This window comes from Cloeon dipterum, chromosome 2, assembly GCF_949628265.1.
Source record: "Cloeon dipterum chromosome 2, ieCloDipt1.1, whole genome shotgun sequence".
NCBI classification, from domain to species: Eukaryota; Metazoa; Arthropoda; class Insecta; order Ephemeroptera; family Baetidae; genus Cloeon; species Cloeon dipterum.
Window position 1 is genome coordinate 11,771,540 of NC_088787.1, and position 22,302 is coordinate 11,793,841.

General features: G+C 37.6%; 4 protein-coding genes across 5 annotated transcripts; 1 reads left to right on the forward strand and 3 right to left on the reverse strand.

The window, feature by feature from the left end:
• Positions 1–1,884: 1,884 nt before the first annotated feature.
• On the reverse strand, positions 1,885–5,508 carry LOC135936866 (uncharacterized). Its single transcript, XM_065479854.1, has 7 exons — positions 5,257–5,508; positions 4,789–5,078; positions 4,196–4,520; positions 3,911–4,130; positions 3,687–3,850; positions 3,079–3,593; positions 1,885–2,422 (listed from the first exon to the last, which is right to left on the reverse strand). Exons 1-7 carry the CDS (start codon positions 5,444–5,446, stop codon positions 2,012–2,014), a joined length of 2,115 nt encoding a protein of 704 aa, XP_065335926.1. The 5' UTR covers positions 5,447–5,508; the 3' UTR covers positions 1,885–2,011.
• Positions 5,509–5,883: 375 nt separating this feature from the next.
• On the forward strand, positions 5,884–11,483 carry LOC135935439 (NFX1-type zinc finger-containing protein 1-like). 2 transcript variants are annotated; one of them, XM_065477757.1, is made up of 10 exons: positions 5,884–5,930; positions 7,284–7,832; positions 8,141–8,735; positions 9,060–9,143; positions 9,213–9,481; positions 9,532–9,678; positions 9,733–10,034; positions 10,357–10,780; positions 10,921–11,079; positions 11,134–11,483. In XM_065477757.1, the coding sequence occupies exons 1-10, from the start codon at positions 5,928–5,930 to the stop codon at positions 11,344–11,346; spliced, it is 2,745 nt and encodes a 914-aa protein (XP_065333829.1). In that variant the 5' UTR covers positions 5,884–5,927; the 3' UTR covers positions 11,347–11,483. The 2 variants fall into 2 exon arrangements, with proteins under 2 accessions (XP_065333829.1, XP_065333828.1); XM_065477756.1 differs by having other exon boundaries at positions 9,532–10,034.
• Positions 11,479–15,594, reverse strand: LOC135935441 (NFX1-type zinc finger-containing protein 1-like). Its single transcript, XM_065477761.1, has 6 exons — positions 15,055–15,594; positions 14,424–14,995; positions 13,619–13,702; positions 13,112–13,560; positions 12,754–13,055; positions 11,479–12,153 (listed from the first exon to the last, which is right to left on the reverse strand). Exons 3-6 carry the CDS (start codon positions 13,623–13,625, stop codon positions 11,538–11,540), a joined length of 1,374 nt encoding a protein of 457 aa, XP_065333833.1. The 5' UTR covers positions 13,626–13,702; positions 14,424–14,995; positions 15,055–15,594; the 3' UTR covers positions 11,479–11,537.
• Positions 15,595–16,438: 844 nt separating this feature from the next.
• LOC135937297 (NFX1-type zinc finger-containing protein 1-like) lies at positions 16,439–21,847 on the reverse strand. The gene is made up of 7 exons (XM_065480440.1): positions 21,760–21,847; positions 20,760–21,305; positions 20,001–20,592; positions 19,586–19,669; positions 19,065–19,522; positions 18,701–19,002; positions 16,439–18,584 (listed from the first exon to the last, which is right to left on the reverse strand). The coding sequence occupies exons 1-7, from the start codon at positions 21,760–21,762 to the stop codon at positions 17,300–17,302; spliced, it is 3,270 nt and encodes a 1,089-aa protein (XP_065336512.1). The 5' UTR covers positions 21,763–21,847; the 3' UTR covers positions 16,439–17,299.
• Between the last annotated feature and the right edge of the window lie 455 nt (positions 21,848–22,302).

Genomic DNA, 22,302 nt, shown 5'->3' on the forward strand with positions numbered 1-22,302 from the left:
CAGTCTGTCTGTTTCACTGCCGCACTTTTAAGCGATGCGTATAGCTCTTGGTCCACTGTTTTTGCCACTCTGCGATGCCAAAGATTTAGCCAGAAATAGCCACACGATTTACATTCCCGATACTCCAATGTCAGGCGAGTAGAATTATGTTATGCGAGACTTTTGTATTTTGATCTCGACAGCGGCAGAGGCGATTAAAAAATGTGCCATTATTAATAATCATATATAAGCCAAAAATTGTATTTTTTAAAATCGCAATTTCTAAAATTTCTCATAATTTATTTAAATTAATGCATGTTCATGACTGAAAATTTATAATAGAGCAGGCGTAATACTTCTTGCTCTATAATATACCTCTTAAGAGTTTATAGTCCTATGTACAAATAGCCACAAAATTAACTTAATAATTTGTTTAGATTATATTGAAAAAACAGGAATATTCAAGAGCATGTTTTATGGGTTTTATGACACAGATATTATGAAAAACTATCTGGCAAATGTATATTTCTTTATTTGTTTGTGGTATTTTGGCACGAAGAGTATGAGGAAGAAAAAGGCTAATTTGGTCCAACGCAATCACAGAGTGAGTCAGTAAGACTTTTGAGAGCTCTGCTTTGAGATGGCGCGCGCAGCTTTACGCGCTCATATACCCCAGTGCGAAAAGTGCAAACTCCAACTCTTTGGTAATAAAATTGGTACTTCCCCCTCACCATTAGTTGCGATATGCGATGCGATACCTGCACCTGCGCTCGCTTTCATTCTCGTGTTTCTCATTGTGTCCTCCTTCTTTGACTGCACTTCATAGCGGATCAAATTTCAGGCAAAAAATCACGCAAGTCAAAATTGAAATTCTTTAATCTTATTTAATTTATAATTAATTATAGCTGTATTTAATTTTAAAATTTACTGATTCCAGGTTCTTGATTGCGGGGGTATATCGTTGCGGTAGCGGCTAATGACTGTAACTACTGTTGGTAGCGAGCGGCGATTGACTGGTAATTCAAATACCTCGGCGTTTTTTACCTTTAATTACATAAAAACCAATTTTTCAGGAGAGACTTAAAACGAGTTTATTAAATTGACGTTAAAATTTGGTAAAAACGATTTTGTTATTTAAAATCTGCATTATCGTATTGTTATTTTCACACATTCACATCATGAGTAATCTTCATATTTCTAATTTATTTTTGTTCCAGAATGTGACCCTAAATGTGATTTTAAAAGTTTTCGTTTGATTACCAAGTGATTTTGCTGCTTTAAGGCATTGATATCTGCAAATATTAAGTTCCACGCATGCAATTTAATAGTTATAATCAAAATTTGTCAGAATTTTTAATTTATACGGCAAAAGGACGGGCACATGAAGGACAGTTTTTGCTATGTCGAGTGAGATCATCTATTGTTTGATTTTTAACTTACAAATTGACTTTATATTAGCTCAAAGTTATAGTTGGGAGAAGGAGAAACTTAACACCTAGTATGTGGCCCAGCAAAAAGTGCGCGATCCCAAATTTTTCGTAATTTTCAAATAATTCCAGTAATTTTATTTAGCTAATATTAGAAAATTGGCAAACGATTTTTTTCATTATAATAAACAACTAATAAATTAATGAGTATTTTTATCTAAATATTTATATCTTACTGCACATTGTTATTTAGTCATGACTCGTTTAAAAAATTCATAAAATGATAGCATAGATTTGGTTACTATTTATTTTCACAATTTAGTAATATAATAATGAACAAAGATTTTTAACTGTCAAAATAATATATATATCATATAAGAATTCATATTATTTAATTTAATATCGTGAGAATAATGTTAAATTAATGTTTTACTATATTAGAGGTGAGGCAGTTTTCAGGCACAAACGAGTTTTTCAATCTGTCCATTTTATTAATACCTTTGTTATACACGAAGAAAAAATTGAGAAAACTGCAAATATTTCAAACTATTCTTTCAAAAAAAAAATGGTGCAGGACAATAATTATGATGTTTTGCATAATTATTTTACTGTTCCAAATATTTTTTGAATGAAGTTTGCTTTTGCAGTGGAATGTAAGGAAGAAACTCAGTCATGTGTTTCAGCTTTTCTGCAGACAGTCTGACAGGCTCTTTGTTAAGGGGGGTCAGTTCAAAATTGGAATTTATATTAATCTTGGCAGGGATTGGCTTGAAATCTTCTTTGACATGGAGCTTGAACAAAAGGCTGCCAGAGGGTTCGTACCTGAAAGCACGGACCTCACACACTTTCGTTCCCCCTGATCCACTGCTGGGTTTGATGGACTTGACAAATGACTGGGGGATGCTTGAGAAGAAATCAAAGGTCAGACGATGGATGTGCACCTTATCCCCGTCATTCAAGGAAGACTTGAAGAATTCCTCGTAATCTTCAATTGTGTGGGCCTCTTCTTTGCTGGTCTGAAACAATCAGAAAAAATTGTCTCTATACTTTATTTGAACTTAAGATTTTGTCACAGCATCGTTGCGGTCATTATTACAGAATAGTGCATTCAAAGCATCTCACAGTTTAATAAATTACATATATCTATTTGACTCTGCTATGGCCAGCAGTCTTGGAATCTATTTTTATTTCTCTCTTTTGTCAAACAAACGACATCAAAGAAGAAACTACAAAAAATACATAATTTTAGCAAAATATTTCCTTATTAAATAACATCAGTCTTAGCGAAATATATATATTTAGAATGGCAAATAGGTATGTGCAATCCTAAGAGCTGTATTACCATAAAGCCACGTTTGCTGTATTAATGCGTAAAGGTAAAAGTTTTCCAACATCCTTGATGTAATACTGGTCTCATTGTAAGCAAAGTGGTTTTAAAACCATCATAGTAACAACTCCCAAATGGCATGATCTGTACATTTAAAAGGAATTGCTAGAAGTTGCTTTTTCAGTTGCGTTGTAAAAATTTTGTTTGCATTAACAGCAGCTCTTTACTAACCATGTGAACTTAAGTAAAATTATTTCCCTTGCTCAGGTTGAGGACACTTCCTTACTTAGTACCATTTTCTTAATTGTCTTTATAGAATATAAAAAAATATTTAGGATGGCTCACCTTTCTCTCAAATGCTGCATGGAAGGAGTCTACCTCAAGGTGGGTATGGCCACGCACCAGGTAATGATGGTCGATGAGCACGTTGTGTTTCATTGAGAAATGAAGAAGGGCATTTGACAGCTTTGAGTTCTTGTTTTGGCTTGCGCAGTTGTCCGAAAACATATGGATCTTAGTGATTTGAGGACTTTCTTTAAGTTTCTTCTCAATGTAGTCAATCAAGCATGAAATGTACGTATCTGCTTTTCCACTGGAGTCAATTTCACTGAAAAGGTAGCAATCAACATGCCTTGTGCACATGTCAAACATTGTGACATTGTGAAGCAACATTTTTAATCGAAAGAACGAAGCATCGTTTCTGAGTTTCGGAACTGGGAGGGCTTGCTGCACATCGAAACAAAATACAAGAGTCTTTCCTTCTTGGTCCTCCTTAGCTTTGTGTTTGATCTCGTCTTTTTCTTTCTTTGCTTCTAGGGTTTCTGCAAAGTGCTGTTCTGCAGTTTCAAGTTTGTCATGATCTGGAAATTATAATGTTTTTGGATTTGAACTTTGTACTTTTCACAATAATTATTACTATTTTAATTTTTTTAACAAAAATTTAGGTTTCTTACCTTGTTCAGAGAGTTCTTCTGGTTTACGGCTTTTCAACAGCCTCACTTCGGAGCACAGGTCGCAAAGGTCTTTGTGCCACTGATGTAAGCCAATGCTCATCTCTTGTAGCACTTCAAGGAAGATTGGCCAGGAGAGCGGCGAATCTACTTGAGACTGGTACCATCTGTTTGCGAAAAAAAATTAATTAGGTTGGCTATTGCAATGTTTAGTATAATATCAATACTTATGCATTCCTCTCAGCGAAGTCCAGTTTCTTTCCACATACACCCGCTTATCTTGCTGTCTGCAATAATGCGATGGTATTTTGGGCAGTTTCTCAAGCAATTCCTTCAACTGAGTTTTTCTAGCATCGCCGTTGTCACTTCGCTTCCTCTTTTTAGGACCAGGAGTCTTTTGAATTTTGTGTGAGTTGACGCCAGAGCCAGAGAGTTGCCCATCAATCACTATTAGAAAATAATAAATTTATCGAAATAATTCTTTTACATATAGAGCAATTTGAAAAAGGTACCTTCTTTTGTGTCATCTTTTTCTCTCACTCTCTTCCTGTCAACCAACCATTGATACAATGTACCAGGGTGGAGGCCAAATGTTGCGGCAAACATGCTTTGGCACACTCTTACTTTTAATCCATCGATGTCCGGGAGAAAATACCTAATGGTATTTTCTCTGCTCCTATTCGAGTTTGGCACTTTCCTCATTGTAGGAGCCTTTTCAACAAAGGACTTGACCATGATCTTCTTCGCTTCCCAAGAAGACAGGTTCCAAAATGTTGTAAATGCTGAATTTCTAGCTTCCTCAGTCAGCTTCCCACATTTTAGGGCCTTCTCTGTCTCCTGATTTTTTTAAAATTTCACATAATTTAATTTTTTGTGGTATTTCAATAGTTAACTTGTTCAATTAAAAAATTGCGTAATTATTATGTTTAATAGTGTCACCTTTAACTACTTTTTATGCATAAAAATTAGTTGGTGGTAGTCTTTGAGGGAGTTTTAGGCACTGTCCCTAATATGTGGATTACAAACTAAAGCGTTCTAATAATATAATATAATATTACGGCATGTTGTGTATAATATTATTATTGTTGGTATTGTTGTTTCTTACCTCTGGCTCTTGCAGATTATGGTGTTCACAAGGAGGCGGTAACATTTTTCTGCCTGTCTTTTGCACGATTGTCTGCTCGCCAATAATTCCAACCTTCTCTGTGCCACAGTACGACTGTCCATTTAATCTTAGCTTACAGTTGATGAACCTGAATTTTGACTGCTTCTTTTTGGTTTTGATTTCGTCCTGCCTTTCTTGAACTGCTGCTGTGTCCTCAATACCAGAAAGCAATGAAAGTGGTTGTGGTTCTTGTTCTTCTGTGTGAACGTTAATTTCAATGACTTCTTGCACTAAAAATAAAAAATGCAATAATATGCAAAATTGTTATAATTTTTCAACATATTGAAAATTAGAATACGCGAGACGTACTAAAACTCTTTTCATAATCTTTTAAAGGAATAACAACTAACTATAAATATAAACAAATCAATAAGTTGAATAAATATGTATGTAACACCCTTTTCTTACCTTCCACTTCCTGAGCAACAATAAGATCTTCTGATTCCTCTTGATCTATAGCGTTTGCTATACTTAATATGTCGTCACCTTCCAAAATATGACTATCATCATAGCAGATTCCCGTTTCACCAGACTCTTCTTGGGCTTGGGAGGCACTCCTTAAGTCTAAGAGCAGCCTTGCCACTTCTTCTTCGTCCATAGTGAACGGGTTTTCTATCACCCGTAAACTATCTAATTGCTACAATTTATTGTCAGATATCTGACAATAATAATTGATGATTTATCACGTTTCACGACACGCGGCGTACTATTAATGATTAATAAAAACAATGATCGATGATCACGCCTAGAAATTCAGGCGGGAAGAAGTAGTAATATTGTGTTGTGGACAATTCGAACAAATATTGCCATTGCATAAATAATTCACTAGATGGCATAAAAATCACACTTCTAACCAACAAAATGATGTAAAATTTTGTCCTGGTGTAGAAAATTGTAAACAAAGACAAAAGACGCGTGAAACCGTGTTTGGTAGCGAAGTGCAATTAAAGGTAAAAAACGCCGAGGTATTTGATTTACCAGTCAATCGCCGCTCGCTACCAACAGTAGTTACAGTCATTAGCCGCTACCGCAACGATATATGAACTGTACTAACCGTGGGTGAAAAAGTTTCACTTGAAATGGTAAGCTGCGAACCCGTTATCCATATTATTCGTGAAAAAAATCACTTCTAAATGTGGGGAAGTCTCTATTTTGTAGTTTTTTGTTACATGATATAATTTAAAGATAATGTTTATTTGCTATCGGTCTGCTATAAATATGAGAGGTGCACTCCCTGATTAAATTGCATTACTATCTTTAAACAATTGAAGTAGGAATGCACCGATTTTGCTGTGCGCAAAAGCACCGCTAAAGGATTTTGTCCCTATTTTGTAGATCTGCTATATTATACATCTATATGTGAGTGGTACTTCCCCTGATTTAATTTTACATCGCACATTAACTGATTGAGCGTATCTATGTGTTGTTTTAAGAAGTGCGTCGTCGAGAATATTTTATATAAAACCTCAGGGACACAATTTTCTTCCTTTTTTTCTCAACCGTGTTGCATTTGATTTAATTTTGGACTAAAATTTTTAAGGACAGTTTATAATTGCATGACTTTTGGAGAAAGGCGTGTGACTCACAATTGTTATGTTTAAAGCAAGGGAAAAATGTGAATACATATATTATGTAGTAACCTGCAGAGGGATGAATAGGGCCGACAGTCGACTGATATATAATTCCAACGCGGGAATAAGAGCTGGATAGAAAACATTATTTTTTAGTGCACTCATGTGTTATTCACATTATTGCGCTAATGCGATTTGTCACGCGAGGCAACAGGTTTGGCACGCCATATTTAGGTTTAAAGAGTTAGGGGGTAGTCAAAATCTCGTTAGCGTTTGAATCAATAAGGCTGAATTTAGTTCGCCGCAGGCAGGACTCAATTTTTTCGCCAAAGAGACCCGACGAGTTAAATGTTTATTATCTGTGTTTCAACAGGTCTAAAAGCTGCAATAGAACCTTTACTTTCGCATGATGTGAAAACTATGCAATAATATATGTTTACGGCTTGAACGTTTCATCAAAAAAAAATAAATCGTACGAAAATTTCCTAAGCCAAGAGTTCTTAGCCGATTTTTTATAAGCGTCTTTTAGACGATTTTGGCACTCATTGTGTGTTGAGTATGGTTTAATATTGCTCATTTAATTCTGCCGCAGCGATGAATGCTCAGAAAAAATGCGATCGAGAAATTTCACAGTGATGAATTTATTATTACACTTTTAAATTTTGATAATATTTGGGTTACACAAATAAATCTTCATTCAGAGGGCTGCCGAAAAAGTACAATTTTTTACGTTTAGATTGAGAAAGGTTAAAGTAAAAAATATTTTTATTTTATTAATTTGATAGGACGTGGGCTCGTAATGAATGCGTATAACATACTTTTTTGTTAGATTGTTTCTAACAATAGGGTTTAAATCAATTTCAGGATGACTTGTACATCTACCCGACCTATGAAGAAGTAGTGCTGGGCGAAAGGTTAACGTTGTCCCCGAATATCATTAAAGGTAGCTACCCGAGCGTGGACAAATACCTGAAAACGCACTTCTGGCTGCTGAGGGAGGACTTCGTGTCGCCCCTGAGAAAGGGCATCGACGATTATCGGGACCATTTAGAACGCAGGGATACAACTGAGTTTGAGTCGTACGACGTGAAAATCCACAAGAGAGTGACGTTCAGGAAGAATCCCAAAAATGAACCATTGACCGCTGTGCTTTGCTTCGACCCCGACAAGCGCCTTCGTCGCAAGAAACTGGACTTGAACAATATTTTCATGTTCGAGTCGCTGCTGTGCTTCACCAGCGACTCATTCAACACTCTCTTGTTCGCCACCGTCAGCTGCAGGGACAAGGAGTTCCTTAACAAGTACGAAATCGTCGTCAAATTCTGCGAAGATTATGATGAGGAACTTGATGATCTTTACTGTGAGAATTTCCTCATGGTCGAGAGTGAAGCCTTTTTTGCGCCTTACAAGCACGTGAGTGAGATTGTTGGCCCTTTTATTTATTTTCAGGTCTTTGTACCTTCCTTTAAAAATTTCATGTTGCAAATTACAGTTGATTTTGACAACACTTTTCGCTTTTGAGAACTAAAAAGCTATTTCATAATGTTAAGTCCGCCTGTTTCACATAAATTTTAATCATTCAAATAATAATTAATATATTTATCTACTTGCCATAATCTCTGTTAGATGTATAGAATTTTATATCATCATAGCATGATTTCGATAAATCATTAAAATTTAAAATCTTTGAGCTGGATTTAATTATAACTATCATTTTTTAGGTGCTCACTGCCTTGAAGTACATGACAAACAATGACTTTCCATTCAAGAAGTACTTCATTCAGGCCTCACAGGAAGATTACTATCCTGGTTATATAAACCAATTCACGTCAATTGAAGTTCAAGGCGTTCACCAAAAATATCGGTTTGACGTGAAAAATTTTAAATATTGGCCAAGTGCCTCTGAGCTTGGTGTGAATGCATCCCAACTCGTCGCCCTGAAGACCGCCCTGACCAGAGAGCTGGCCGTTATCCAAGGACCACCTGGGACTGGGAAGACGTTCATGGCTCTGAAAATTACCGAAATCCTTGTGAAAAACAAATTTGCCATGAGAAGGAAGACACCTATTCTGGTTGTCTGCATGACCAACCACGCGTTGGACCAGTTCTTGGTTGGAATGCTGAAATTCACGAAGAAGCTTGTCAGAATTGGAGGTCAGTCTAAGCGCGATGAGTTGGACGATTTCAACTTCAACAAGATGAGGGGCTCGAGGTATCAACGTCTGCAGAGGCTCGCTCAGCAGGACGTAATTGGATTGACAACCACCGGTGCGGCTAAAATGAGAAGTGATCTTGACAACCTCGGATGCCAAGTCGGTGAGTAAAAATTAAATCACTTTAACAAAAATCTAAACTTTAATTTAATTGAAAAATGTTTACCACTGTTCGTGACTCGCATCAGGAAAGGTTATGCACGACTTTGATATATTTCTAAAAACTGAAACGTCGGATCTAAGAGTTTCCTAAAAAGCACTAAAATTCCATCTTTTTTCTTATTTAAACTAATTTCTAAATGCTAATAACTGCTCCTGTTATAGTCACACAAATAATCTAGAAAGGAATGAAATATACATATTCATAATCATAATATTTTTACAAATTTTCAGATTCTTATATCAATAAATGTGTTTGTTTTTCCAGTAATCATCGAAGAGGCTGCTGAAGTTCTTGAAGCTCACGTGGTTGCTTGTCTCTCAAGTAAACTGGAGCATTTGATTTTGATTGGTGAGACACAATTCATTCAAACACTCATACAACTATTCAATACTTACAAAATCTATTCAAATATTAAAGGTGACCACAAACAGCTGCGTCCGAAAGTCTCTGTCTACGAGTTGGAGAAACTGAACCTGCACGTGTCCCTCTTTGAAAGGATGGTGATCAACAGGGACAAATGCTGCACTCTGCAAGTGCAACACCGAATGGCGCCGGAAATTTCGCAGCTTATCGTGCCGCTGATCTACAGAAACTTGCAAAACCACCAGAGCGTTTACAACAAACCCCTGCTTCAAAGTCTAATTAAGAGAGTGTCATTTGTCTCACACAACAGCATGGAGGGAGAGGTTAGAATTAAAGCTTAATTCGTGAGTTTTAAATTCATTCGAATTTTCAGATGAAGAAAAATCCAAGCAAACGCAACAAATGCGAAGCCAAATTTTTGATCGCCCTTAGCAAGCATCTGCTAAGCCAGAGGGGCTACACCCCTGATGAATTTACAATTTTAACAACCTACAAAGGACAGCTGGCTTTGATCAAAGAAGTGAGTTACCAATTAGCCTTTACTTTTAGTTGGTTTTTCCATTTTTTTTTTCAGTTGATCAAAAACGATACGTCGGAATTTGCTGAAAACTTGGCTAACGTCAGGGTGGCTGTGGTGGACGACTTTCAAGGCGAGGAAAGCAACATTATCCTCCTGTCCCTCGTCAGGAGCAACGCAAATGGAAATATCGGATTCCTAAAAACGGAGAACAGAGTGTGCGTGGCTTTGTCCCGAGCCAAAAACGGCCTCGTTATGGTTGGAAACATGGACTGTCTCTCGTCCAAGAGTCCCCTCTGGCATTCTATAAAGCGTACACTCCAGAGCCAGGATGCCCTTTCCAATTCTTTGACTCTGAGGTTTGCATTTGTCTATCTCTCATTTTAAGTTATTTGAATTTGACAGCATCAAAGATTTTTTTAATGAATAAGTTGACTATTTAAACAGGGTTTATGCTCTATTTTAGTATAGTTTTTGGAGCTAATTTTGAGGTTCATTTTCTACCCAAAAATCCCCTCGTTTATAATGTTTTCCCACTTATTTCATTTTTTAGTAATTTTTATAGTTTTATGTAAAATTCAATTCAAGCATTTTAGATTGATTTTCATCCGTATTTCCTAAATTCTCAAACTTAGAAATCTTGGAAATGTCAATTCCGTTTTGACTTTAATATATTTTTAGGTGTGAGGCTCATCCACATCAAACGTTTCATGTGGAAACACCTGAGGATTTTGGACGGTTGGCCCCAAACGGCGGCTGCAATCAACCTTGCGGAAAAGTGCTCGATTGCGGCCACCGCTGCAAGGCCATGTGCCACTTGGACACCGCGTGTCCCAAGATTGTTTGCCATCAGCCTTGTCTTCGGCTCTGTAACGCAAGACTACATCGCTGCCCTTTGAAGTGTTACGTCAAATGCGGCTCAAGCTGCATGGTCAAGGTCAGCAAATACCTGAAGTGCAGAGTGCACACCATTGAGGTTGAGTGCAAGACAGACGTCCGGACTGTGAAATGCACAAATCCATGCATAAAACTGAATAAAGGATGTCGTTTTGACCACAAATGTCCAAAGCTGTGCCACGAAGAATGCAACTTTTGTTTGGAGAGGGTAAGTTTTAGTAAATTTTTGTTAAATAGAGTTCTAAGCTCTGTGTTCTTGGGCAAAGAAAGATCAATTTTAAAATCTCTTTTAAATTAAAAGAATTGCAAAATATTTATTCTAAATAATGAAATATTTGGTATGTTTAGAGCACAGTCAAGCTTGCGTGTGGACACTTGGCCACGATTATCTGCGGCAAGCCAAACCCTCTTTGCCAAGAGACGTGCACCAAGAAGAAATTGGGGTGCCAGAGCAACCATCTCTGCATGAAGGCTTGTTACGAAATATGCGCCATGTGCGAGGAACAAGTGAGAGTTTGAATAATTAATTTTGATCTTATGGACTAATTGAAATTTTTAAAGGTGATTGTCGCGAGAACCTGTGGTCACAACCTTGTCAAGAAATGCTACGAACGTGTTCCAGATGGTTCCTACTGCAATGAAATGTGTTCAAAGAAACTGGACTGCGGGCATGTGTGTCAAAAGTACTGCTACAGAAGTTGTAGGCCCTGCAGACCGTGCATGCTCTCTTCAATAGTCACCGTCTTCGCATTTTGGAGATGGAGATATTATTAAAATTTCTACAAGAAATTTAAACAACAATTAGTTTATATAATTATTATACGACTTATTTTTTTCTTCAAATTTCTACCAGCTAAATGTTGCATGATGTAGATTAAAAAGGAAATAAAAATATCACTCTTTATACACTATACACATCTAAAATTTCCGTTTATTTTGATTCAAAGATTGCACATCCATATGTGTTACTTCCAAATGAGTATTGCGATCATAATCACACCACTGACAAACAAGCCGGCGGCGCTGGCATCCAAAATATACATATTTTTATCGCAATGCCAGCAAAAGGTGGCACCTGGTTCATGACACTCGCCACTGCAACGCCTACAAGAGGTGGCGCAAGGCTCGTGGCACTTCTTGCTGCAACTGTGTCCGCACTGCATCGGCAGGCCGCACTCTTCCTCGCAATCTGAGTCAGGGCTCCAGTCACTGCAGACGATTTCTTTGCTGTGCCTGCCGCAGGAAAAAGTGACCACGCGCACCTCTGGGCAAGGTAAGCAAGGCAAGTTGCAGAGGAGTCTGCAGCGGTGGAGACAGGACTTGCACGTCCGGAGGCACGGCTCCCAACACTTTTCTTGGTGGAAATCGGCTTTTTCGTCTGGGTGAAATTCGACATTACATATGTGACCGCAGTTTTTTGTTTTTCCGCAGCGTTTGTTTTCTTCAACCGATGCCGGCTGCTCGACAGTCTGATGCCCTGATCTGAGAGGCCCTTTGCACGTGTCCTCACTGCAAATCCGGTCTAACTTGTACCGCTCTTTTAATGAAACTAAATGTGTCTGCATTGGATACGCGGAGCACCTGAAATTTAATTATTTTTATTAAACAGGATGAGTAAACAATTTTTTTCTTGTGCCAAATATCTCACCAACGAAAAATCATAATAAATGGAAGAGGTTTAATTGTGCATCAATAATAAAATGAGGTGAAATACCAAGTTTCAAAATTTACGGTGTTTTGAACAGGGGACAACACATGTGGAAAATGTATAAAAATTTGGCATATATACAATTCGAAAATCTAAAATAGCCAAAATGCGAAATATACCCATACACATGGAACTAACTAGAATAAAAAAATTATGACTTATTAGTATTTTTTTAGATAATCGCGAGGTAAAAATAAAAAACCTATTTGATCGGGTTGTAGAAATTTTCCACACTTTGATGGAAAAAAATCACATACTGTTAGAAAATTATTTTTACGAGTTGAAAATAGCCGTGGAGAATATGAGAAATGTTTTAGTTTCAATAATTTTTGGATTTGCTTTATCCTTGTTGATTTTTTTCACAAGGAACCAGAAAAATGCAATAAAAAACTGGATTATTTAAAAAAAATTGTTCAGGAAATAGACACATTAACTATTAAAGATCTAATTATTGAGTGAAGTTTCACACCCACCTGAGTTCCAAGGAATGACTCAAAGCGCCTTGTTCGATGAGAACCTTTTTCATTGAATTCCAGGTGCTGCTTTTGGTGGAGAGGGTTTTCATATTTCCCACAATAACCAGGGCATCCTTCGCTTTGGACAAGGCCACGCCGATCCTCTTTTCATCGTCCAGAAGTCCCAAGAACCCAAGAGGGTTGCTTCTTACGAGAGAAAGAATGATGATTTTGTTCTCCCCGCCTTGATAATTGTCAACTGTTGCAGTTTCGATAGCCCTGAAGCTCTCAAACTCTGGCAAAAGGTCTTTCTTTAAAAGCTGCAATTATGTACTTTTAAATAAAGCAAATTTGATAATCAAACAAAATTATTTACCTGAAAGATCATATAGGTCTGTGCCGAGTAGATGGTCAAGATAGTGATGTCCTCGGGAGGAATTCCTTGCGATACCAGGTACTTGCAAAGGTCAACTACGAAAAGGGCCTCTTTTTCATTTCTGTTGCTCCCACTCCAATGATTTGTAAGGGCCTGAGAGGATTCGTCAAATTCAGGAAGATCATCCTCTTCGATTTGATGGTCAACAAAAGACACTCGCTTTGTTAAAATTTTCAGCGGTGGCAGGTCCAGCACACTCGCGTCGTGCTCCATCTCAGGGTAAATTAGGGGTGAAATCAGCTTTGTCATCTCAGGCGCCATCCTGTGCTGCACCTGGAGCTGCTTCTGGTTGCTTCTCTTCACGAGCACCCTCTCAAAAAATGAGACATGCAGTTTATAAGCTGCTAAATCGGAGAACTCCAGTTTTGGAGTAAGCTGCTTGTGTCCACCTTTGAACGGAAAATTTAAATTTTAAAATATTAAATGATTTGATAAGGGCAGGTTTACCTATCATGATTAGGTGCTTGCATTTTTCGGTCAAACAGGCCACCAACGTGGCCTCAAGAAGTTCTGGAGCGTCTTCAACAATTACTGAAACAAATTTAAGAAATGCGAACTAATTAATTTAACATTATATAGGATAGCCAAAATGGATTTTCACTAAATCAGAATATTTTACTGTTTCTTGAACCTCCTGATGAGCACACTCGGGTTTGATTTCATAACAACGGCACCATTTTATAATAGGCTCCTAAGATTGGCATTATGAAAACTCAAAAATTTCGGAAAACGTACAAATTTTTCTAAAAAATGGTCAAATTTTGAAAAATCAAACATTTTTTAATTAACTTTTGATAACACTAAATCGATTGATGTTTAATATTTAATATTTTCTGGGAGTTTTCCACTTTTGGCAGAAGTGAACTTTTATAATTGGAAAATCGCGTTGAAAAAAACGGCTTGCGGGAAAGAATTAATAATTTTTCAGGAATTGTTACCGATACACACCAAGCATCTCAGAAAAAAAAAATTGAAAATTAGTAGTATAACGGGAAAAAGTTGTTTCAAACCTATTTACATTGAATTTTTCAAGAAAACTGGTGCGTGCTGCGAAGAGGCAAAGATTCGGTACAATTAATAAATGAAAAATTGACTCATTAAGTGTCACTTTCTTAACCTGAGAATTTAAAACTATATAATCAATTAAGCTTAAATTTAGATTTTGAAAAAATATATATAGCAGCATTTGCCTGGCATTTTTAAATCAAGTAACATCAACTCACCAATTTCACAGGAAACTTTGTCTTTGTACCTGCAATGCCATTCACACACCTTGGCCGCAGTCATCCCGATCACGTCCTGGTGGGCCATACGCTCATGAAAAGTTCCATCCTTCTTCTTGTAATTGTGTGAGTTCAGCTCAGCGAATTTCGATTTACTGCTGCCAACCCTGACCAACTTGTTCGTGAATTTCAGCAGTCCAAGGAGAAAGCGATCAAGCGAATGGTTTGTGAAGCTCAAGACCAAAATTGGCTTTGTCAGGTTCAGGGCAGCCCTGTTTTCGATCAGAATTTGCGCCAACTTCTGACCGACGTAGGTTTTTCCAGTTCCAGGCGGCCCCGTGATCAAGGCTAACTTCCTCGTCAGGGCGGATTGCAGGGTTGCCAGCTGTGACGTGTCGAGTCCGAGTTCAGAGGCCGCGGGCCAGGTGCTTGGGTCTGTGACGTACACTGACGTAAAATCTTTGTTTACTCCCTTCACTGTTATCAATTTGTCGTCGAGTTGTGCCAAATACCGAGGGAGATCGCAGCGTATTGTTACATGGACGAAATTTTTATGAAAGGGTATCGTGTGTATGGTACTGCGTTGAAGAACTTGGAGTACCTGAAAGGATTATTTATCTAAGCATGATGAATTTTTTGTTGAAACAAGAACGGTCTTACGAATTTATGTCTATCAAAGTTGCTTTCGCTGACGATCATGATATAATCTTTTTCATAGATATTCTCATCCTTGTAATGTGACGTGCAGAAATTGACGAACACTTCCGATTGTTTTAAATATGACTCGCTTGAAAAGCTCACCGTGGAGAAAAGCAGGGTTTCAAAAGAGTTGCACGTGAAGCAAATGAGAGTGCCGGGACACAATCTTTTTCTGTAGTAATCCTCGCGGCTCATTCCCATTTTGCTAGGCAGGTTACGATTGATGAATCGCACTTTGACGCCTTTATCTCTTTCTTCGCCATCAGACGGCTTTATGAATCTAGCGACCATGTACGAAGGTGATTTCAGGTATTCGTTGTGTATTAATGGTTTCACTAGTTTCCGCAGTGAACCCACTGTCTCTTCTCGCATCAGCCAAAAGTGAGTTTCAAGGTATTGTTCAAAATTCTTGTAGGGCTCGCAAAGGAATTTAGCTTTTAACGGTGCTTTTTCGTCTTCAACAACCTCACTGTGCGTTGGGTAAATGCAACACTTTCTAAATTTCTTACTGAGCCGCTGCTGGTAAAAGAGTCATGACAATTGTTAGAAGGAATATAATTATGAGCTTTAGAACTTACCATGCTCCTCAATGGAGTGGCTTTCTGTGGTTTATTTTTCTCAGTTTCACGCTCTGAAAAAAGAAGGAAAAATTATGAATATCTTGTGTCCACGCTGAATTAAATACACCCCGTTAAAAACGCATTTGAAGAAAACCGGGGCATTCCCTTGTTTTAATTTACGTTTAAATGTTTTGGCTAACAACTGCAGTCCGATATCAGGGAATTATAATAATAACAGAACAGTAAAATTTTATACTGTTGTATTTTTACTGAATAATTTCATTGATTTTACTAATCCATGAAATTAGGGCCGAAACTATATAAAATGTATAAATATATGTTCAAAGAGGAATATCTGGTTTTTTGTCTATTACAAAAACGGAATCCAAGAGAGCATATATTTTAAATACTTGAAACACTTTCACAAAATGACCTGTCCGTCAAAAAGGAATTTGGCAGTAGGAATAAGGCACAAAAATGTTAAGAAACGTAAAACATGTCACCTTTCATGGTTGGAAATGTCTTACGCAATCCTAGCGATGAACTAACAGCTGAGGTGCAGCAGCTTTTCAATTTAAACTCCCGAAGCGCTGCGCCTCGATTTTTGTTTCCAGCCGCAACACGAGATCTCCTCCCGTCCCGATCGATATCCGTTCGTTATATCTGCTGAAATTAATTCACAAATTTAGCGACGTCTGAAGGAGCTTGCGGCCACTGCGACTTACCTGGGCTTGATTTTGGTCGCGCTCTCTGGTTATGATTCACTCATTGCGTGGGTCACGTTCAAGAGACAAGCAATTAATGGTGGGGGAATATATCACGCAGGGCTGACAGCTGCTACCAAGAAAACTACCCCCTTCCAATCAAAACCGCCCACCTGTGGATGGCCAATGAACGGACGAAGGTTGTGGTGGGAAAAATACCACAGAAAAGAATTTCTGAGTCCCACGACGGATTGGAATTTTTTCAATTTATTTTATCTTTAATTGTTTGTTTATTCTCACATTAGGTCAAAATACATTCTTGTTATAAAAAAAATTTCCGTCACAAATTTTATAAAACAAATGTGAGAAAAGGCAGCATACCTGGTGAACAAAAATTTCGGTTCCCTTTTACACAATAGTAAATATTTTAAGGCAAAATAACTTGAAAACTCACATAACCATGATTGAAAATTATAAAACTGCTCTATTCAACTAAGTAAGTATGATAGGTCATCAATTTAAAATACAATACAAGCTATCGCACGCACATTTATTAAAAATATTCTAATGGTCAGCTTTTTTTGAAGCATACTTTGTTCTATGAAGCATTATGACACATCATGCACGCACGTTTCTTTGTTAGTATTTATTTTAAAATATATTTTCTGCATATTTCCGCATCAATAAAAATAACAAATGAATACAAAAAAATTTAAAAATATTTTACTGGCTAGGGAGAATAATTAATAAAATCAATCAAAATAATGCATGAATTGATTTCAAAGTAATAAAATATTACTTCTTGTCTTAATAGCAAGACAAAGCGCAGTGATTTTACGTCCATCCATTAGAATATACAAGCTAGCTAAAGAATAAGATAAAATATAAAATGCTATTTTAGCGGAGAGTGCTTCAACGCTTCTTTTCTTAAACATAGATAAATCAACACTGGCTGATCCTCTTTTGTCGTGTGCAACCACAGAATAAAACGGCTAACCTGCATCGCAAGCACCTTGTGTTACAATCGTTTTGGTGACAATTTTTCGTACATAAGTGTCCGCACCACATGGGCCTGTTGCAAACAGCCTTGCAAACGCCGCTGGCGGATTTCCAGTCTTTGCAGAGCACATCTTTGCTGTGCCTGCCGCAGGAATTGGTCAAGGTGCGTATTTCAAAGCAGTCAGGGTGGCATTGCCTGTAGCACGGTAGTTTGCAGCGATGAAGACCAGCCTTGCACATTCGGAGGCACGGCTCAATACATCTTTCCCATATTTCATGCGATGAATTGTGAGCCTCGACAGGAGGGCAAACTACTTTGCATTTATGGCCGCAGCTGTTCACACCATAGCAGCGCTCTGCATACGAAAAAGTGATTCCAGAAACGCGACTTCCACTTGATTGGTTGGAGGGAGTCGCAATGTCGTTAAAAGAAACTCTCTTCACAGGCGTGGGAATTACCGGAAAAAAGTTTATCTCTGGTAAAGGAGGTGGTAAAGGTTTCTCAAGCAATTCCTGAGCTACCACTTGTGGCTGTGGTTGCTTCACAATTGGCTGGCGAGTTGATGCAGCCACTAGCGGAGCCGGGGGTGGCGGCTGTATGCGATTCTTCAAGTTTTTCCCATTTTGATTAGTGTGCGAATTCATGCTGAAACTATTGGTGGCAGGCTCATTGCATATTTCACATGTTTCATGCGATGAATTGTGAGCCTTGCCAGGAGGGCAAACTACGCTGCATTTATGGCCGTAGCTCTTCACAACCTTGCAGCGCGCAGCATACGAATTAGTGCTTCCAGAAACGCTACTTCCACTTGAGGCATAACATTTTGATTGGTTGGAGGGAATTGTATCACCGTTGAATCTTATCTTCACAGGCATGGAAATTACCGGAAACTTTGGCATGTTAGTTTTGATCATCAGCGGAAATTGTTCTGAACTTTTGATTTTCTGAGAGGATAGCGTTGAATATCCGCTTGCATTAGAATCCTTTACAGAATTCTTAGCAGAAGAATCACTGCCGACCAACATCGGCGTTTGCTCCGTTAAAGATTTTTGAGGATACTCGCCGGGCTTTTGATGAGGGTTGTGCTTAACAGGAGAACAAGAGGGTGCAGTCAATGCTGGTGCCTGATGCGGTTTTTCGCAGCTATTTTTACTGCAAATCCACTCCGATTTGATGAGTTCTTCGTCAAAAGCAACTGCATGAGTCTTCGTAGGGTAGGTCGTGCACCTGAAGTTAGATATGGGGAATGTGTTATAAAACGTTCTCTTGCCAATTAAATTACAAGTTATTTTTCTGTCTTAGATTTAAAAATGAAAAAAATCTAAAATTAAGTTTCATCTAACCTGAACTCCAGAAATCCATTCAGGGCATTTTGTTCCTTCAGGGACGACTCGATCGACTTCCAAGTAGGACAGCTTTTGGTGAGGGTTTGTATGTTCCCAACAATGATGAGAGCATTTTGGGCTTTACTTAAAGCCACGCCGATTCTGTTCTCCTTTTCCAGAAATCCCAAAGCTCCCCCGGAGTTGCTTCTCACAAGAGACAAAATTATGAATTTATTTTCGCCGCCTTGGAAATTGTCCACCGTTGTGACTTCGACGGTCACCAATAACCCTTTGACCTTTGATTTTTCTTCCTTTATAAGCTATTAAAATATGCAATTATAATTTAACAATACGAGTTTTAAAACAAATAGTTCAAATGTACCTTTTTAATCAGGTCCAACTGATACGCGTAAGTGGTCAAAATAGTTATATCGAGCGGTGCCACTTTTTGCAAGAGCAAGTATTTACAGAGAGCCACCACAAAAGATGCCTCCTGGTCATTCTTCTTGCTGTTTCCAGTCTTCCACTGTTTTTTCATAATTTGCTCTGGAGTGCGCACTTCAATTTCCTCCGGACTCTCAGGAAAATTGTGGGTGACGAAAGAAACTCGCTTTGTAAGCAATTTTAGCGCGGGCAAGCTCGTCGCACTTGCACCATGCTCCATCTTGGGGTAAATCAATGGCGAAATTAGTTTTGTCATCTCAGGTGGCATCCTGTACTGAAATCGAAGCGGTTTCTGGCTCTCCCTGTTGTCCAACATCCTCTTGAAAAATGAGACGTTTAATTTAAATGATGCTAAATCAGGATTTTCTAGTTTTAGTTCAAGCTGCTTTAGCCCTCCTTTTAAAATAAGTATTTAATTTAATTAGTTCTTGTTCGCATATTTTTTACACGCAAATATACCAATCATTATTAAATGTTGATAATTATTTGGCAAGCATGCAAACATCTGAGCATCAAACACCACAGCGGCATCCTCGACAATCACTGAAATGTTAAAAAAACGATCAAAAAATAAGAAGCTTAAAACTATTTTCATTTATCATACAGATCCTAATAATTGACCTGGCAATCAATAAAATAATTTAGCTTTTTTAGATTAAAATTCATTAAAAAGGGTTTAGATGGCCGAGGGAAAAATATGAAATTATTTAAGTGTTCGTCTAAGTTTAATAGGATTTCAATTAAATCCGTATTTTAAGAAGTAAAGTGATAGAGTTGCGGCAGTCATGAAAAGATTTATTAGATTTGAAAGCCCTATTTTCATTGGAATATATTCCTTTTGAGCTTAAGTTTTAAATGACAAAATTTAACTAACCCACTTCGCAGCCAAGCGAATTGAGCTTTGGACGCCAATCTGATGCCCTGGACGCTGTCATTCCAATTACGTCCTGGTATGCGAGACGATAGTACCATGATCCTTTCAGTTTGTTGTAGTTGTAGAGGTTCAGCTGCGAAAACTTGGACTGCTGGCCGATCCGCACAATATTGTCAGTAAAGTTCAATAATCCGAGAAGAAAGCGATCAAGCGAGTGATTTGTGCTGCTGATGACCAGAATAGGCCTTTTCAGGTTCAGAGCTGCCTTGTTTCCGATCAAGATTTGCGCCACTGTGAGGCCAACGTAGGTTTTTCCCGTTCCAGGTGGCCCAAGGATGAATGCCAGTTCCCTCGTCAGGGCGGCTTGTAGGCTGAACAGCTGCGACTCGTCCAGTCCGATTTCAGCGGCCGTAGGCCACGAATTCGGTTCCAAAAGCCGCACTGAATTAAAATCTTGATCTACTCCTTTGATGGAAATGGTTTTGATGCCGTTCCTCATGTATTTAGGGAGTGCATCGCTTTTAGACACTTTAATGAAATATTGAGGAAAAGGGAAGTCGTTGTCGTCGGCAAGTTGAAGGGTTTTAAGAACCTGAAGGAAACAATATCTGATCAGTTTAGCTTACATTAATACGCAGTATTATGGATTCACTTTTTTGTTTGAATTGTGGGGGTTTTAAAATTACTTCTGCAGATTAATTGTATCTTTTCACGACAAAAAAGGCCTATCAATTAACTTAAATTTAATTTGATAAATACCTGCTCATATGCTCCAAAGAAGGTTTCACTCTCAATCATCATATATTCATTTTTGTAAATATCTTCCTTGCATTCAGAGGTCAACTTGACAAATACCACAGACTCCTTGAAATAATTCTCTTGTCTGTGGCTAATTGTGGCAAAGATCAATGTTTTGAAGAGGTTGCAAGTAAAGCAAACTAGGGAGCCAAATTTTAAGATTTGCGATGATTTCTCCTTGACGGTCTCTCCATTAGAAATTCTACTGTCAGTGAAGCGAAGCTTTACACCTAGCTTTTTTACACTTGTGTCGACGGGTCTCAAGAATTTTGCCGTCATGTAGGAAGGCGAATCTTCGTCATTTCTTTTGATTTTAAGCTGGCTCACCACTTTCCGTAGCGGACCAACTACCTCCTCTCGCATAAGCCAAAAGTGGGTTTCCAGATATTGTTGGACATTCTTGAAAGGTTTATCTACAATATTCTCTGATAAGGGTGCTACAACATTTCCAACAACTTCAGCGTATGTCGGATAAACGCTGCAAGCTCTGAAATCCTTGCTGGGCTCCTAAAAAATCAATAAATTTCTTGCAAAATATGAGCTGCGATAAATATCCTAGCAAATTTTTGAATATCTATATCATGCAGTTGTATGTATTGCAGTTATGTGCCCGCTATATCCTTCAGTCATGCAGAGAGTGAGTCAAATTGATTTAGAAACTCTACTCCAGTAAAAATAAGTTTAAAATATTGTATTAAAAATTATTTACATATAATTATTAAGTAAAAGTATTTTTACTTTATATGAAATAGCTAAATCAAAAAGTATAATAAAATTTTAATATATATTATTCATTTTATTCTAGTTGTCCACATTTGGCTCATTGGCCTTTTCTGAACATATCATAGAGTGAGTACTTTCCATGGCACATTTATTATTAATCAGAAACAAAAATTTGAAATTTTTAGTCTGATCACTAATCATTAACCTTAAAAAGTCAATTAGCATACTTAAAACTCACCATATTTTGAAATTCAGGTCTCGTCAGGGCGTCTCAAGTTCCTCTTACATTTCCTTAATGTGACATCTTTTCTTTTTTAGCTCTTTAACTGCAACAGACGAAAATTATTTGAAGATTAATACCAATTTAATTTTTTTAAGACAACAAAATATTGAAAATGAACTAAAATCTATTGTGAAATTCTAATTAACGCATTGCTCATCGAACTCAAATTTAAATTAAAGGTCAAATTAATACAAAAAACTTATGGGCGCGGCACAAGAAGCACACTAACAATAATATACCGAGAGATTTACTCTTTCCAAATTCCCAACTGATTAAGTATAACAAGCGAAATAATTTATCAGTCTCATATTTGCCAGGAGAAATGGCCGCACAAGGATAAGAAAATACATGAACGTCAATCACTTGAACTAATTTGATAAGATAGTAATATTTTTAATAATTAAATCTTAATCTGTGCTGTTGTCCTGCAATCACAAATATGCGAATTTAGAGGACTAATTGATTTTGGTTTTTTTACCAACTGCGATTATGAACAAA

Bases quoted from the DNA above. Each gene is read 5' to 3' on its own strand.
- LOC135936866 (XM_065479854.1), bottom strand. From the start codon at position 5,446: ATGGACGAAGAAGAAGTGGCAAGGCTGCTCTTAGACTTAAGGAGTGCC. The intron at 3,851-3,910 runs GTATTGATATTA...TTTCGCAAACAG, and splicing joins TCGCTGAGAGGAATGCATAA to ATGGTACCAGTCTCAAGTAG. The intron at 3,594-3,686 runs GTAAGAAACCTA...TATAATTTCCAG, and splicing joins AGAAGAACTCTCTGAACAAG to ATCATGACAAACTTGAAACT.
- LOC135935439 (XM_065477756.1), top strand. The intron at 9,482-9,531 runs GTTAGAATTAAA...TCGAATTTTCAG, and splicing joins ACAACAGCATGGAGGGAGAG to ATGAAGAAAAATCCAAGCAA. The intron at 10,035-10,356 runs GTTTGCATTTGT...ATATATTTTTAG, and splicing joins TCCAATTCTTTGACTCTGAG to GTGTGAGGCTCATCCACATC.
- LOC135935441 (XM_065477761.1), bottom strand. The intron at 13,056-13,111 runs GTAAATAATTTT...ACATAATTGCAG, and splicing joins AGACCTATATGATCTTTCAG to CTTTTAAAGAAAGACCTTTT. The intron at 12,154-12,753 runs GTGGGTGTGAAA...ATTAAATTTCAG, and splicing joins AGTCATTCCTTGGAACTCAG to GTGCTCCGCGTATCCAATGC.
- LOC135937297 (XM_065480440.1), bottom strand. The intron at 20,593-20,759 runs GTATTTATCAAA...TGTTTCCTTCAG, and splicing joins TCTTTGGAGCATATGAGCAG to GTTCTTAAAACCCTTCAACT. The intron at 18,585-18,700 runs GTTAGATGAAAC...ATCTAACTTCAG, and splicing joins AATGGATTTCTGGAGTTCAG to GTGCACGACCTACCCTACGA.